General features: G+C 38.6%; 1 protein-coding gene across 9 annotated transcripts in view; it reads left to right on the top strand.

Annotated features, from left to right (window-relative positions):
* Window positions 1-7,666, top strand: part of LOC116840355 (mucin-5AC-like) — a 52,884-nt gene extending 45,218 nt beyond the window's left edge. For all 9 annotated transcript variants that reach the window (XM_032806968.1, XM_032806973.1, XM_032806970.1 and 6 more), the window contains 5 exons: window positions 1,405-1,680; window positions 2,685-2,901; window positions 3,569-3,695; window positions 4,217-4,411; window positions 5,847-7,666. In XM_032806968.1, the coding sequence (XP_032662859.1) occupies window positions 1,405-1,680; window positions 2,685-2,901; window positions 3,569-3,695; window positions 4,217-4,411; window positions 5,847-5,974 (943 nt within the window). In that variant the 3' untranslated portion in view covers window positions 5,975-7,666. The remainder of the gene's footprint in view (window positions 1-1,404; window positions 1,681-2,684; window positions 2,902-3,568; window positions 3,696-4,216; window positions 4,412-5,846) is intronic.
* The last annotated feature ends 10,846 nt before the right edge of the window (window positions 7,667-18,512 follow it).

Raw genomic sequence — 18,512 nt, 5'->3', positions numbered from 1 at the left:
CGGCGATTGCGTGCGCGCGCGGACAGAGGGATGGGACTTGCGCGGTTCTCGGCGGTGTGTGTGCGTGTGTTGTGATCAGCTTCGTGTGGGATCCTCCGTTTGGGAGTCGTGTGGGCCAGGCCGCGACTGGGGATCGCGATCCACGACTAGCTGGGCTGGTAGAGTCACGAAAAACGGCTTTCACGTTATTGCAACGGCGAACGCGCGTTTGCGCTTTTAAATACGCACTGCACAGTTTACAGGGGAATTTGCTGCGCCTGTGTTGTCCGGAAATAATGCGGGACTTGAGGAAGTTATAGTTTCGGGCGCACGCCGGAGTAAGAGCGTCGGAGCGACGGGATCTCGTTCTGATGCCTTGCAGTAAACGTGAAATTTGATTTGCAATATTACGAGAGGTGAGAATCACGCTGCGTAATCTTGGTAACCCCCGCGGCTACGGCTTGATCGAACGCAAACGTCGCGCGAGCGACGCTTTCCTCATTCCTTTAATGCGAATCGATACTTTCTGATATTACTATATATTTTGCACATGACTCATATGTAGGTGCTAATGTAGGTACTCCTGCGGCTAATGCAAAATCGATAATAATCGTCGGGAATTAAGTGGCGCTGGCAGTTTACGTTGTGCAAGGTGAATCACGCGAGAAACAGCGTGCGGATTTTCTCGAACGTTCTTCTTTTCTCGTCGCGAAGAGGAACTATATTTGAACGAGATTTTCCGCGGCGTGTGCGACATTATTGATCCTAGCTTGGCACTCGTGACTTCAATTGAGACGAAAAATTAAGATACTATAGTTGTTAAATCTTAATTCAATACTCATATAAACATAAAATTCGTTTCTCATAGCATGCGTTTACTTCTTTCTATGTGAATATTTTTCTTATATCTTAAATTTCCCACTTAAGATATAAGTATAATTAAGATAGTAACGAAATACAAGTAAAATCAAAGTATAAGTATTGATAATTAAATAAAAAAATATTTAATTATCAATACTCTTATACCTTAAATAAAATATCTTCTTTATTAAATTTACTTAGTACTTTTACATCTTAAATTAAATAAAAATGTGTGTGTGATTTAATTATATAATTCAATATTTATATCTTAATTTTATTTAATATTATTTCTCTTATATTTTAAATTATCTATTTTAAAAATAATTGCAGCGAATTTTTCAAATTTCCTTTTGCACACGCAATATTTACAAAATCTCTATACGTTGGATAAGCAGAGTTTAGAGGTATTTAAGTAAGTAAAGGTGTATTAGAGAGAAAAGTTATCGGGTGCCTAATTAAACGGCAAAAAATAAATGTGTCAACGAAGAGTTAAAAGGAAAGAAAATATTTTCTTTCGTTACTCATCAGTTGAATATTCGTCATAATTATCATCGTGTGTTTCAGGGTCTTGGCCTCCAGCAACGAGAAGCAACGCGATAGCGAGAGGCTGTTGACGCGTTGGGGAAGATCTCTAAGTCGCTATTGCAAGTGCTGTTCAGGCATGAGGTGTTTAGCGTGTCGCAGAGACCCCAAGGGTCTCCTCTGGACTAGGAATTCAGGGAGAATGACGGTGATCAGCGAGTCACCGCCGCCTGTTGCGGTGGCTGCACTTGATGCGCCGCCGCCACCACCTGGAGCGATTGCGCCGTCCTGCTGGTCGAAGCTGAAGACGCGGTGCAGGTAGAGAGCGCTGAGTCGCTGATTTTGCTCTTACTCGCGGCCTTCATATTTCTTACACATTTTCTTATATATTTACGGGAGTCTAGAGGGTGGTTACAGTAGCTTTAATTTATATGGCATCACATAATGGTTTCACAAACACATGAAATCATTATATTTCACAAATACACGTTTATACACCGGAATCTGCAGTAAGTTTTCATCGATCAGGATATAATATCAATGTCTAAACTTGAAGAATCTTTTTCTTCCTTCAATTCACACGGGCAGACTTGAGTTTCTATTTTCTGCCTCGAGTAGGCAGTAAAAGAACAATTTCTCACTAGAGATTCAAGAGAGAAGCTTTCTAAGATTGTAAAGCTTTCTAAATCGAATTAAAAGAAGCAGGTTCGTCTGCTCGAAAAATATGTAGATGGAAATTAAATTTCAAATATTACAAAATCGGAATCAACAAATTGAATGAAACAAATTTCGACTTGTTAAATAAAAAAATATTTAATTATCAATACTCTTATACCTTAAATAAAATATCTTCTTTATTAAATTTACTTAGTAAATTTAATACTTTACATCTTAAATTAAATAAAAATATGTGTGTGATTTAATTATATAATTCAATATTTATATCTTAATTTTATTTAATATTATTTCTCTTATATTTTAAATTATCTATTTTAAAAATAATTGCAGCGAATTTTTCAAATTTCCTTTTGCACACGCAATATTTACAAAATCTCTATACGTTGGATAAGCAGAATTTAGAGGTATTTAAGTAAGTAAAGGTATATTAGAGAGAAAAGTTATCGAGTGCCTAATTAAACGGCAAAAAATAAATGTGTCAACGAAGAGTTAAAAGGAAAGAAAGAAACTTGAGCTACGCCTTGCAAGTTATAAGCGTTTGAGTCGCAAACTGCGAGTTTGATCGCATTTCGTGATTCGAGTTTTTCGATTTACTGGGCACTATGAGAGAATATTTTGACTAGCAGTGGACCTTTCGCCCACAGATGCACCCGACTGCGAGAGTTCAAGTGTTGCGCGCGGAGATCCAAGGTCGCTCCTGCCGAGCCTACCGTTTGCTGTCCGCCGGAGAGAAGATTCGGTACGATCTGCCGTCGTGTGTTCGGCTGTTGCAGTTGTAAGCGCGCGGACAAGCAACAACGCACAAGAAACGTACGTGCCAAGCACAGTCTCACGAGCGTGGTGCCGCCGCCGCTGTCGGAGGTAGGTGAATCATCAGAAACGCGAATAATAATGGGGAGTGAACGACTGCAGCAATCTGTCGAGTCTCAGGCAGCTGAAATTTATAAAAGACGTCTTAAGGCTCCTTGCACCTCCATTTGCCGACCATGTCGGATTTGTGACGCGAGGAATGACATGCTGACGAAAGTTGCATGCCATTTTTAAATACAGATAAATATAGATGAAGAGGTATTTGAGATTGCTTGAGTACACTTGTAAAATTATAAAAGATAGCTTTTTCCTTAACGATCAATGAATAGTCGTTGTATAATAAATGATGAAGTGAGACACGTGAAATGATAAAATGAGTCTGTAAAGTCTGAAATTTTGTCTGCATGTTTCATCTCACCATTTATTATACGATTATTGGTCCGTTCAGTTGAAAAGAACAGGCCTTAAGACGAGTCGCTTCCTGGGCGCGTAGTTATCCCACATATCGGTAGCCGCAAAACCGAGCAAACGGGCGATTTCAAGACGCATTTGTTGTCGTAACTGTTGCGATTACTTCGAGCCATTATTGCACCCGAGCGACTCGAAAGTGGGACGCAACGGAGCGGCACGGTCCGCTTGGCGGGACACACGTGCTCCAGAAACTCGCCGGCCCGTTTCCCTCACTTCTAATGCGAGAACTCGATGCGCAATGTCGCAGGAACCGAAGGCCAAGATACCGGATGTCCTGGTGGAGCACAATTCCGTCATGCGCGGCGCTATTCCCTGCCTGCCGGTTCCTCTCGCCTGGTTCTGTCTGGTGTGGAACGTCCTGCTACCTGGCTCTGGTACGACCACACCAATTCTGCACCCTTCTCCGTCTCGAGCTGTTTCGCTCGAGGAAAAGTAAAAATCTTCCGCGACGGAAGCGTAGTTTTAAAAATATCAATCGAATTTTTCTTAACCTAACAATGGACTTAACACCTTATATATCTTGATTCCGCTAATTGAGGATTGATTCGAGCAAAATCGATCGAAAAATGTTTCACTGACGATCGATTTCAACGAATTCGATTAAAGACCGTTTAACTGACGATTGATATGAGCGAAGGGGATCAAAAATCGTTTAGTTAACAATTGACTAATAAGTGCGTAACGATTCAACGATTGACAGTTGGACGATTGAAATCAGTTGCCAATTAAACGGTCTCCAATCGAATTGGCTCATATCAATGGTCGATTAAACACGATAATTGATCGAAAAACTAATCAATTACTCGCAACTCTGAACGGAAGAGATAGTTTATTTTTTGAAAGAAGAAATGCATATATAGAAGAAATATTTGGTAAATGTTAATTGAATTTCCAGGAACCGTCTGGAGCGGGCTGTTCAATCTGTGCACCGGACAGCCGAGATTTTCTCCTGTCGCTGGACTGAAATCACGACTGGGTGCGTTCATCGTGAATCTCGTCGTGGGCGTGGGCCAACTATTCACCGTTTTATTTTGCCTCGTCGGATGGGGTTGGAGCATTTGGTGGGGCGTTACGATGGTTCGCTTAGCTAGTAAGTGTCCTAATTGCTTCTGGGAACTGATAGACTAATTTTGGCTATAGTCTCTTTCGCGTATGAAGTTTCTTTTTAATTTTATCATGTTTCTACTAATGCAGGAATGTACTCACAAGTAAACTTACTCAAAAGTTACATTACAATTTCTTTCTAATTTGGCACAAATTTAAAAGTACAAAAAGTATTTCGGTCATATTTTTTCATCTTGGCTCACTTTGGGTTTCACGGGTAATTTATAGCTTTTTAATTCTCATTCCTAATCAACAAGTGTAACAAAAATACATAAGGAATAAAATTGAACACGATATAGGCGTTTTTGCTGATTATGAATATGAAGTCAAATAAAATTATTTGTATAAATAATAAAATGTTTAAATAAAACATATAAAAAGTTGAAAGAATTATTTATACAAATAATTTCTCGGTTTGGCCGAGATTTTAATCATTTTTGACTAATTTAGCACAAATTTAAAATATTTTGATTGGAATCTCGGCTAAAAAAATTTAGAATGGTTTGTGTCTCAACTATGCCGAATTTGTTAAAATTATTCAACTATATTTCTATATCTTGTATTCAATTTTATTTCTTATGCGTTTTTATTGCACTTGTTGATGATAGGAGTGAAAACATTAAAAAACTATGAACTGTCCGTGAAACTCAAAGGGGACCAAAATGAAAATATTTTTTGTACTTCTACATTTGTGCCAAATTAGAGAGAAATCGAAAATTGAATACAAGATATAGAAATATAGTTGAATAATTTTAACAAATTCGGCATAGCTGAGACACAAACCATTCTAAATTTTTTTAGCCGAGATTCCAATCAAAATATTTTAAATCTGTGCTAAATTAGTCAAAAATGATTCAAATCTCGGCCAAACCGAGAAATTATTTGTATAAATAATTCTTTCAACTTTTTATATGTTTTATTTAAACATTTTATTACTTATACAAATAATTTTATGGGTAACTTCTGGGTAGGTTTATTTGTGAGTCTATAGCCAGCTATACAGCTATACAACTGACAGCTCCGGGTTAGTTCCGAGGTGTTTTGAGGTGTGGATCTTAACGTCCACATCTCTAGATGTTCTAAAAGCATAAATATTATTAAACCTGATCTACAATGTATATTCCTTGTTTCCTATTTCTTTTTCTTAATTTCCTTCTGACTTACATCTCATGCCGTAAGCCAGAAAAGATAGAGGACAAGAAACAGGAAGGAAAGAACACACTGTAGATCAGATTACTTTAGAATCTCACAGAGGTAGTTTGCATCTTGTCCTCTGCGTAGAACAAGATCTAAACTTCTTCTATAAGCTGCTGAGCTATCAGGTTTTCAGCGGAATTCTTCGCGACGAAATTTACGTTAAGTTTTTAGACCTTAGAGCGACAAGAGCAATGATGTGAGACACAAAGTTTACTGAATTGCAGGGAAGTACAAGCGGTTCAGGGCTTCGGAAGCCGCCAGCAACGATCCCGAAGCCAGAGGAGGCGAACCAGCCGCCCTGCCTCCCGGCGTGCCGAGTCAAGCTCTGCGAGGGATAGAAAGGGCACGATGATGCGTCCTCGGCGAACAGGAGAGCGCGACCCCTCCGCGATTATCTAAGGATATTTTGTATCTCGTTCGACGTTTTGTATCCTCGCGCACCTGTCGATCGCGAGAATATCGGCAGAATTGTTCGCCACGAACGAAACTCGAGGCCTGCCGCGATTCAAACATCTTGTATGAAAGACGGCGTCGTAGTTTGCGAAGACGATATCGCGAGACGATTTAATCAGCGAGGAATTTTCTCGGCTGTGCGATCGCGTCAAGGAGGCTGACGGCTCGGCGCAATAACGTGTTAAGCTCGCCAGGAAACGCAAACGGGCGAGCGATCGAAGAGAGCCGTAAATTATTGAAGAGGAACACTTTCTTCGCGCCTCTATTTCTCGTGCAACGCACGTACCTCGCTATTCCTGCAAGAGGGAGATGTTTTTTTTATTGGGATCCGAAGGTACAGGAAAGATCGGGACCTTCTCTCTTTCCGCGGTTTAGCATGTTATTGCGCCGAGATCTTCGCTTTTGATGCGCGAGGGATTCCTCGAGAGGAATTCCCTGAGATTCTTGTGCAAGGTGTCTGTTAAGTCTCTGGTCCTCCTGGTCCTTCCTAAAATTTATGTTACGCAAAAAGAAAAAGGAAGAATATTTCTTTCGACTTTTGTGGGACGACAATCTTCTTTAACGAGATCTCCGAGCGAATTGATTTTAAGGCAGGTGCCCTTGGAAATCTCTCGCGAGAAGGGCTGAGGGAGAGTTCGAGGAGAAGAGATCGCGCGCATAGTTTAGCGGCTCGATATCAGCAGCTTGTCTCTACAGCGCGCACGCAAGATGGATCCTCGTACAAAACAGACAGAGACTTTGTCGAGCACCCTGTATTTTTCTACGCAGCGAAGACTTTCGTTCTCGTTGGAACGAAAGGTCCGATTTTTGTAAAGCCGCCGCCAGAGCCGCGGCCTGTCGAAGAGCTTGAAGCTCGCGGTCTATCAGAATCCGAACGAGTCCTTGAAGATTTAATCGCTTTCAGTGAAAGCATCTTTGCCGAGGCGTTCTTTCAAAATGTACTCGTTGCGTCGATGAGCGCGATATCTTGCGAAAAGCGGGTCGCCGGCGACGATACTCACATTCTAATACGTGTGAATTGTCCCGAGAAAGCGAGATCTCGAAATTCGAGGAAACTGGGACAATTTCCCGAAAAGTCACCAATCGCGAAACGCGAGTACCGAGATAAATATTCCGAGATACAATTTTCCCGAATTATACTCTCCTAAAGCAAACTATTTCAAAATTTCGTGAGAGTATCAAGCTTTCCTTAACTTCAGAAATCATCAGGATGTAAAAAAATATTTCTCTCAGAACTTTTAATTTTTTACATTCTATGTGCAGTGCAGTCAACTGTGCAGACCACAAAGATGCCAAGACAAATAAATTTCCCATTGATAATTAATTGATAATTAAACATGCGTTTTGCACACTTTGAGTATAAAAAGAGTCAGGTTACAGACTTGGAAAAATGTCCAGTCAAACGGAACGAATCGACGGAATAATTACGTTTTGAAAAAACGCGCTTTATATTTTTACAAGTGCAACGTAAACATACACACGAGTAATCAACTACGCCGATATTAAACTTATATACTTACTTATATACTTACTATACGCTCGTTCTCTTGTAAATATGGAAATATATTACTTACATCAATTTTTCATGTAATCTCTGCTTCTGGAAATTCTTCGGCTCTCCCGTCTTCCTCCTCCCGTCCACGATCGTGCAAGTGTTGCTCTCACGTTGGACCCTCTCGTGTGTTATCTTTTCCCTTAATCCGCCACGTCTCATTTGAGTTAGGAAGTTTCCGACAGACGCTAAAATGCTGCTGTAACTTACCGTGTCTCCTCTATCTTCTTGATATGTCTTGTATGTCTGTATGTGTATGTTATCTGTCGTGTATGTCTGTATGTGTGTATCGTGTGATTGATGTGCACGGAGAGAATAGTGTAGTAAAAATGATGTTAAACTTATATTTCTTCTTATGCGATTACATTCTATTATGATCATCTTATAACTATAATTATATTTTTTTAATTATTTCTTCGATATTTTTTGCAAAACTGGATTGTACTGAAATTGTAGCAAAAATCGTTGTAGAAATGATAAAGAAGGCGGCCAAAATGTGCCCCATTCTGAGGCAGTAAAATTAATAGATGAAATGGATACTGTTTTAAAGATCTCGATGAGCTGGAAATTTTGGTATTTATCTTAAGTTGATTCGATTTTTCGTTCCGGAAATACAGCGTTCTAAAAATCTGATTTCCGTTACGGGTTTTAATTTATAGAAAATGTTAGCGTTGAAATTTCGTTGAACAATCAAGGGCGCGTTGGAAAGCTGAGAGTGTTTATTTTTCAGAAAAAAAAAAATTATTTTGATAAAGTGCCAAATTTTCGATTGAAAATGGTTTTAGAACTCAAAACCGAAATATCAAAATTCTAATTGGAACACCTGGATTTCCGGCTATTTGGCACTTTATCAGAATGATATATTTTTTCCTGAAAAGTAGACACTGTTAGCTTTCCAACGCGCCCTTAATCGTTCCGAAGTTTCAACCTTAACATTTTCTATAAATTAAAAACCGTAACGGAAATCAGATTTTTGGAACGCTGTATTTCCGGAAACCGGATCAACTCGAGATAGATACTAAAATTTTCAGCTCGTCGAGATCTTTAAAACGGTACCCATTTCATTTATTGATTTCACTGCCTCGGAATGAAGCACATTGTATAGGGATTTGGTCTCCCTCTTTGACGATCTCTACTATCTGTGATGTACGACATAAAAATCATTCAAGTAATTGCAGTAATTTTGCAGTAAATAATCAAGTGTGCATAAAGTTTTTAAACAAATATATATTGTAATTTCAATTATAATTCTGTATAGTCTAGGATTACGTCAAACACTTTGGCGTAACTTTTCTACAATTTTTCTCTTCGTGTACGTCTTCGCTGAATTATTTGAATGCGAACAATGAATTCAACAACAAAGAAAACCTGGAACACTCATTAGAAAGAAACGTCCGTCACGCGATTGAATCTATCTTTCTCTCCGCGTAAAACGATCGTAACGAGAAAGAACACACAGTCATGATAAGATAAAGAGCAGTAAGTGGGATAAGTCGTATTTCACTCAGCTTCCACGCTTTCCACTGCGTTGCGATATACGCTAATTGCTTTTTTCCACATCTTCTCTTTTGTTCTCTTTTCTCGCTATATGAATATCTGTGTTCTATGTGGAATGTCTCTCTTAATTATGTTACTTTTTAGCTGCTAATATCTAAAAAAAATTTTTGAACGTCTTTTGTTTTGACTCTAAATGCTCTTCATAACAGATTTCTCTTTGCCAATCTAAAGGCCAGATTTCCCTCAATAAGAAAACGCGAAACGTTATGTAAAATAATTATTGACGTAATCATGATTGACGTTGAGAGAAGAATACTTGAAAATTTGCGAGATATAAAGTTCATTCGTGGAAATAAACTTTATATCTCACAAATAAATTTTCAAGTATCCTTTCTTAGTACAACTTAGATTGTCGCCCGAATATTTTGTCTTTCTAAACTGATGATTCTATTATGTATATTAAAACGAAAGATTCTGCAAAGATTGGTGAAGATCAGTGAAATTATGTGAAGTTATGTGCAAGACTTGAATTTAAAGATATATACATAAACAATTTCTCCACAATAATCGTTATTTCTCAACGTACAAAAATTATCGTGTGTTAGAAGAATTGGGAAACAATATAAAGTAATAATGAAAAAGAGTTCTTGATTTTTAGAGATCGACAATTTCGAAAATAAGAGAAAGTCAGTTCTAAAATCTGGCAAGGCTGAAATCGCAAAAAGTGCTTACACGTATTGCCGTTCACTGCCTTAACATATCAAGGACAAAATGCCAGACGTGTTCAAGTTCAGAAACGTGCGCATGCTCGTAAAGAATAAAGGATCTCTAGCGGGACTACTACCCCTAAGTATGCAAATCGATCGCATGCCCAAGCAGCTCTATTTCAAGCGAACGTTATCAAGATTTCGTTACTTTCGATTTTGTCGAAGGCAGCCGTCTCGCGCATTGTTTTGCGCGCGTGATTTGCTGTATGTATCGTATGTATGGAGACTGGCCCCTATGATTTAACGTTTGTGTGAATAACGGTGTCTCGCGCGGGATGTGTACGCGTCGACGATATGTTAGTTAAAACGTCTAGCAGCTGGCACTCGACCTGACTCTCGGCGCTCTTGCGCGTGTCTTGCTAAATGTTATACGACGCATGTGGATTTATTAATAATTGATCGACTATGATTTATTAGTCAATTATTATTCTTAATTCCCACACACGCTTTAAGGCTCCTGACTGCTCGCCGCGAAATTCTTCATTGATGACATCAAAAGAGAAAGTACTCAGAATTCCTGTAAAGTACGTAAAAATAAAAAGATATATGTCCAAAAAGTGACATCTGTAATCGATCGAGGAAATCTGTAAAATCCAAGCATTCTCCTTTTGCGCTTCGACAATCAATAAATCGCGAGATTAATATGACATGCAATCTGCCTTTGTTTACTTACAATTCTGTCGCGTTAATTTTACGGTCATTTATTGATTGTCAGAGTAAAGAGAAAGTGTCCGGTTATTATGTTATACATTTACCCGATCGGTTGCAAGTGTTATCCCGCAAATATATCTTTTTTATTTCGACATGTTTTGCGGGTGTTTTTTCACTTCTGACGTCACAAGCCAGAATGGTCGCGGCAAATAGCCAGGAGCCTCAATATTTCATAAAATCCGCGCAAGAGTGTCGAAAACAGGCCGAGTGCCGGCTACTGGACGCGATATCGATCCACCTGAAGCGCGAAGAGCGACGTAGTTCTTTCGTTTCAACTCCGTTGAGCCCCGTTTCGTTGATCCACTCGTTAATCCGAAATCGCGATTTTTCCTCTTAACGAGGTGCGATGGAGAATCTTATTATACCTTTCGTCGCGCGGGGGGCGTCACGGGGGATTAAATGACTCGACTTTAGAACAGACACCATTGTGCGACAGTCGAGAGAGAAATGAAAGGCGCAAGGTACGGCGAGGGATTACGTTACTTCGTCGCGTTACGTTACTCCCTTTACGCGCTCTTCCCCTCCTTTCATTATAAGTATCATTTTCGCGCACGTCGAGCGAGGTAGATCGCGGTAATGTCTCTCCTGCGGGCGGGAGAGAGCGTTTCCTCCGCCTCTGACCGCGTTTCGCGCAGCCGGAGATGAATTTTCGCCGATAAAGCGCGCCGTGTTTCACATGCAAATTCGCCCACCAACGGTGCCATTCGTTAAGGGTTACTCGCCGCGAAACTTCGGATTGACGAAGTCTTAAAAGACGTATCCAAAATTCTCGCTCGCCATCTCCAAATGAAAGAAAAAAACTTTTTATTTGTATGAAAGAACATTTCGCATCGCTTCAATATTCTAAAACGCTCCGAAAACAATCTTCTCTTGACAATCAACATATAGCTTTGAAATTAACGCAAAGTGCAATTTTCTCTTCAATCCTTTGTTTTTATTTTGCCACGTTTATTTCACGGCTATTTATTGACCGTAAAGGGAAAAGGATTGGAACATTTTACAAACGTCCACAAGCGATCTCAAGTGTTCTTTCATAAAAGTATCTTTTTATGGAACGCATTGTTATTTTTCACTTTTGATGTCACGATCCAATATGGCCGCAGCAAATACCCAGAAATCCTAAAGCGATTCTGAATACCGACATAACGCAGTTTTGTAGTCTTCTCTTTCTTTTCTGAATTGAATGCATTGATGCTAAACAGTTGAAATCAACAAACAATTTTTTTTATAATCGGTCAGTAAATAAAAATTCTTTTGTTGATTTCATGCAACTATTTAGCGCATCATCCATTCATTGACGTTTGTATTTTCATCCTATAAAACCATTTTCAATTTAATACATTCAAATCGGAAAAAAGAGAAAACTACGAAACTGCGTTACGTTATGTTAGTATCCAGCATCGCTAGCCCCGACGAGTTTATCGCGCACGCGCGCGATGTTTCGGCACGTCCCGTATCTCGCATAAACGTGCTCCCGTTTTATCCGGACTTTTATCCGGACGAGGAGGGGAGAAATGTTCAATAATGTTTCTGATAGTTTCCGATTATATCAGCAGGACGTATTTTTTGGCGGATAATCAGTGAGTATTCACTGATTTTTTTTTTTGTAGAAAATAAAAACTGTTTTTGGCTGCAAATGAGATTTCACTGCAAAATCTGCAATACATAAATTCACTACACGCAATCCAATTTTCCGCGTTCACGACGACGGAATTAACGTCATATTCATATGCCTTGGGTGCAACATAATTTTACATCTGCATATTGCATCAGTAACGGTAAATAATCGCTACCCTTGTTAACTGATCCTTTCAACGAGATTTGACTCATTGCGCTACATTCATAATTGAACCAACAATCATATGTATAGCATTTTAGTAAAGAATATACTGATTGTGCTTTAAAGAGTATGCACGGCTGTATGCGAGAATGTGAGCGCGGATTCGCGAGAGAGCCGTGTGGCAATTGCGTCGGCCCGAGGATCGATCGTTCGCGAAAATTGCGAAGGCAATCGAGCGGAGGAGCGCGCGTTCGCTTCGTTGTGCGGTGATTTGCGGTTATATCGTGATATTTATCACGACCCGAGCTGAAATTTCGGTCATCAACCCTGCAAATTGCGTTGGATCTGCAGAACTAACAGAGAATCACGAGATATAACGTTAAACAAGTTATAGACCTACCTTGACGAGACGACAACTGGATACTCGCTGATGTTTCCTTTATGTTGAATAGATTTGTTTCAAAATTATTTAATGTTCAATTATTTCAACAGCTCAACTGTGTTTAATCCTTACTCTTAATTTTAATTGGTATAATGTATTAATTGTGTATTTAACTTATTCAATCACAAAGTATGTGAGAGAAGAGAATATTATACTCTTTATATTATATTTTATACTTTTTATATGATATTATACATCTTTTTTTAAATAATTTAATAAAGTCTGTTTCGGCTTGTAGATTGTCATGTTTTTTGTTGCATTGTTTGCAACGTTTCGTGAAGATCTCACTTTATTTCATCAGGAAGAAGAATGATTTGGTACTATACGATATCTTTTTCTCTTAGTAAAATAAACTGGAATGTTTACGAAACGTTGGAAACAGTTCGGCAAAAAACGCGACATCAAGTCGGGAGCCAAAACAAATATTCCGCGTACTGTGGAAGCTACAAATATCAATTTAATAAAGATTAATGGGTAAACGGGCAAAAGAAACAACACCAATTTTATTCTCGCAATCTCTCTTTTTTCTTCTTTTGGCGTTGGAAGTAATAATCTTTCTTCCTCTTTCTTTTGGCATCCCTATGGAATTTGAAGCTTTTAGAGGGGCTGATGAGAAACAAGCTGCAAAAGCAAAGATAACAATCATGTCTCCAATAATGTTGTTCACCAATAGAGATTTAAGTTTGGATTCCGTGTAATAATAAGGCTAAACAGAGATAAAAAGAAAAAGTATTGACAAATGTAATCATTACATTCGTGTCCAGAGGAGCATTATTAGACGCGAAAGCAGCACTTGTAAAATTTATATTACATTCTATGCCTGATATTAATAATGGAGTTGATTTACGAGATATATTGAGATATATTGAAAAGAAGCGAAAGTTTCAGTACGTTTAAAGGATGATTTCATCCCTTCAAATAGTTTTTATTTCTCAAATGGAAAATTTTTTAATTCATTCATCTACTCAACCTACATTTATGCCAAGTTTCATTAAAATCTTCGAAGAAAATTCTTAGAATTTTCGAGATCCCCTTGTGAGATAAAATTTGTTTTTAGTTTGTTCAGTATATTATCTACGAAGTTCATAGTTCAAGATTGTCATTAGCCGGGCTTAATATAAAAATTGGGTAAATCAATATTCCCATGTATCTACAATTCTATTAGAATATTTTAACGATATTAGAAATCGATGCGGGAAAGATAAATTAAGTAAGTAGTTAACTACATAAACGTAGGGAAATAAATAATAAAAAAGTATAATTATCGATTCAATCAGTCAAATTTTCACGCAGACTTCTAATATCACGGGACAGTGATATCTCACATATTTGCAGATGTGTGACAGCATTCATTATGCATGATGTTTTCGATTCTGACGGATGCTTGACGAACTTACCGAAAATAGAGAGATATTCGTGAGTCCCGATACTTCACGTTTCCTTTAATCATATTTACCCATTAATTATTAGATTATTTAATATTCGCTCACCTTTCACATAGTCTACCTATGACTGAGTAGATCTAATAATTAATGCGTTGCCTATTAAAATTAAGAATAAAGATTGAATGCAGGTAGAGTATTGAGACAGTCGAGAATATTAAATAATTCTGAATTCTCCAAGTCTCTTTCCGAAGCTCAACATGAAGGAAACGACAATGAGTAATCATTGACATCAAAACTAATGCAAATTGTCGTTAATCGTAATTGTAATGTAAATAAATAAATTTATTTACATTATCTATTTAGCATGAGAGCAGGGCGATAGTCAGTATTCTATCTCGAAACTCTCCATCGGCCCTTTAAGTTCGGTGGAACTTGCAGGCAATGCAGGACCAAAATTTTGACCCATGGTTGCATCAAACTTTCGCGCTTAATCGTGAATTTCCTCTGCAGCAGCAGCGCAGAAGATACGCTTTGCTAGATTTTATTTAATCGCGTGGTCTCCTCTCGCAAAATGCGATCAACCGCCTCGATTAATCCTGCATTAAGACGGGAAATTTTTCGACACCGCTCGTTGAAATTTGCGGGTCGATCTTGAAAAAGAAAAAAAAAGTGAAATTATTGTAAAGAAGAAGATCAGCTTTCCGATTAATTACGACTCATTTCATACTCGGAGTAACGAAGTTTCTTCGGTTTGTTAGCACGAGAGAAAGTGAAGTCGCACGTGTAAGATTTAGAACGTCAATTGATTGAATTGTGCCGTGAATAATGTCACGTGTACTTGTAAGACGTGAGAGTATTTCGTACACGGAGAGAATTTTGTCGTAAAAATTATCGTAGAATTTTGTAACCGAGGAACAAATCGACGTTCTGCCGTGATTGACTGTCCTTTCATTTCACAGACACGGCAAAATACATATTGCATTCAAATAAATGTTACTTGTTTTAAGTTTATATGCTGCAGATCTACCATGAATTCATCATATGCGTAAAATTTCTTTAATATACATTTTGAATCCTAGAGAGTTTAGCACTTGAATCAAGAATATTAAATTAAAACAAATTCGATCTACTCTACGTAGAGAATCGAATCAACGCTTTCTTTGATAAAGTTTTAGAATATTCTTGTAAAGAGAATAAATTTTTCATTTGAGTAGATGATAATATATGATAATAAGAACAATTTGCGATGAGTATGTTTTAAGGCAAGAAAATATTCTTTGTTAAAGATTACTTAAGAGAAGAAAGGTAAGCCGCGCAATCGCTTTTCTTAGCAGCAAAATGATATTTTTCTGTGCCTATATGCTACTTATATTTCAACTGAAATGTACTAAAAAATTTACTATGTTTCTAGAGAGATTTACTATGTTCCTTAAGGCGGACTTCACTGACAGCGTATTCCTGCACACTATTAGAAAAAAAAACATAACGAAATGAAAAAGAGATTTCGTATGAAGAAGAACTATGATACCTTCTCTCCGTGTATAATAAACGGTGTCAAACGGTATTAATTTTTTCGAAACGGGTATAAGGGTGTGTGGAGCATGCGTCGGTTTCCTTGGGCGCGAGCGTGGGCTGAAGTCTCGTAAATAAACGCGCGTATAGTCGTCACCGTTAACATTCCCTAATGAAACGTAACGATAATGTATACGAGTCGTTTTGTTTTGCGCACGGAGCGCGAGGTAAATGTAACTGTATATCATTACCGTATCCACACCAGGTGTTACATATATGTATGTGCTGTAATATTGATTAATTAATTATTATTATAGTATGATTTATTCAGCGCCCCGAGAGATGCGCACAAGCTGATCAATGCAAATACGATTTAATAAGCGTTACTATTAAATCGGATTTTCAACCTTATGCACATTACACGTGGGATTGGAAGCTGTGTGTGTGTGTGTGTATAATCCCCGTTATTATTTTATATGTAACATCTGGCGTAGGTCCGTCGGCGAACCTTCCTCTGATGAAGAACGATCGCAGTTTTCTTTTTTCGCAACAACTGTAATTGTACACCGGGTGTCATGTGAATGTCGTGACGTTACGATCAGGGTTACTTGCACGCTTTTCAACCCCACACACCCACACATCCATACACACATACACACACACATACACATACAGACATACACTCGTGTGTAAAATGCGAAAGGTCGCACGGGAGTCTGGTGAGTAAATGTTAAGAGGTTCCTGGATACTCGTCGCGGCCATGCTGAATCGTGACGTCGGAGGCGAGAAATGACACGAGAATTCTTGCGTGCCACTTTCAGATAGAACGATGTTTGAGTGAAAGTACACTTTGGATTGCCTTGTAAAATTACTTTTCCCTTGACAGTCAACAAACAACTATAACATCAACGAGACAAAATTATTTTCTCTTTAATTTTGTCCCTAATTTTGTCATTATACGTAAATAAATAATATAAAATTTTGGGGAAAGTGCACATTTTATGTTGACTTTTTATTGCTTTTATGTCCCGTTGGTGATAATTATTTGATTCGATTTTAAGAGTTTCATCAGTCTAGTTTCAGACTGATGAATGATTTATATTAAAAAATAATAGAAGGCTATGTTCTGTTGATTGTTTGATGTCGAATAATGAATAACCATTTCACTCATCTACTTGCTTGTATCGATTTTGTTCAATCTATTTCAAAAATTAATATGTCAAAATATATTATATATGTGTAATAATCAAGAAGAGACGAGGGTGCACAAATTAATATTACAATATATCTTGCAATCGATGAAAAATTCCGGTTTTTTAAGGACAATATTGGCTAATTAAGAATTGATCGGCTTAGTTGCGTGTCACGTTAATTTCGCGGCTATTTATCGACTGTCGAGGGGAAAGGATGGTTTACGGGGCGTTCTGCAGGTGCTGCTCAGGCAATCTGACGTGTTTCTTCATACAAATATCTTTTCATGTGAAAACGGCACGCGAGAATGTCAGGCTCGCCTTTTCTCGGCCCGGGCCAAGAGTTCAGCGACGAGGGACCAGCAATCCCGAGGCACACGTGACACCCGGTGGCGCGATACAATCGCCGCGAAATGTATCTCTGAGTAGGTATATAGTATAGTTAGATCGGTGCAGCGAACGGGATTGGGCGGTGAGTCGGAGTAAAGTCAACAAACTCGCGGTTTCACTCGCACAGTAGTAGTAGAGAGTATAGATGCATGAGAGTCGGTGGAGTAAGTTGAAGAGTATGTCGAAGTGAGTCGGGCGGCGAATGCGAGCTTGTGACATTTTAATCCGACTCGCCCGCCGAGCCTATTCACTCAACCTGACGATACCTCGGAAGTAGGGTGCGACCGTCGTTAACCATGTTCTACTTTCCAATAGAATCTTGTTTCGGTCGATCCGATCCGGATCTCGCCAAAGCAGAATGGAATTCCGCTTTGGAGTTTAAGAATTCGGACCAATGCCGGACGTTGAAGACTTTGGAACAAGAAACTTTAGCGCGCGCTCGTTCGCAGAGTTATACGATGTAAAAAAACTTGCGGCTGGAGGGAGAAATGGCAGATGGCGTCTAATTAAAATTTCTCAGGCGGGATCGACTCGGAAGCGATGAAAAATTTCGCGCATCGGAGGAAGAGGCGGCGCGACCGCGGAGATTTAACAACAGAAAGTCAGACGACGGATTTTTCCGCTCTCGATAATAATAATCTCGAGTTCACTCGATTTTCCGTTCCTCCCGTTCGTCTCAGTCGAGTCAATTAATTATGTATGCGTGACAGATATACACGGATTGCGACGCGGATCACAAGAGCTCAGCTTCGCGAACGTCTCAGCCGTCGAGATCGGTCGTTCCACTTCCGAGTTATCGACATATGCATGGTATATGGTGTGGGTGTCAATGAATCGAGTCGCTGACGCTGGATATATTGAGTAGTATATGTTTTAATGATGTGACTTCATAATATGTCAATATGCACAGGTAAATATTCTTGTCATTATAATCGACGTGTTACAGTGTGTAATGTGATACGATAGTAGCTTCATAGTAACCAGTTTCTTTTTTTTCTTCTTTTTCTCTGTTTTCTTGTTCATTTTCCTTCCTCTCCTCGTCGTATAATTAAGAACTTAAAATAACTCTAAAGGATAAACTACATCACTATCGGCTACGCGACTATTTAGCGATAATAATAGCCTACCATGTCTTTTACTAGCGAACGCTCGATGAGTGTATATAATTTTCTTTTTTTTTCTTTTTTTGTTTTTATTTCATTCCTATTCTC

The sequence above is a fragment of the Odontomachus brunneus genome, unplaced genomic scaffold, assembly GCF_010583005.1.
Source record: "Odontomachus brunneus isolate Ranch 3 - 2012 unplaced genomic scaffold, Obru_v1 Obru_scaffold_009, whole genome shotgun sequence".
Lineage (NCBI taxonomy): Eukaryota > Metazoa > Arthropoda > Insecta > Hymenoptera > Formicidae > Odontomachus > Odontomachus brunneus.
The sequence above is the reverse complement of the archived record's forward strand: the minus strand, read 5'-3'. Positions and strand labels throughout refer to the sequence as shown.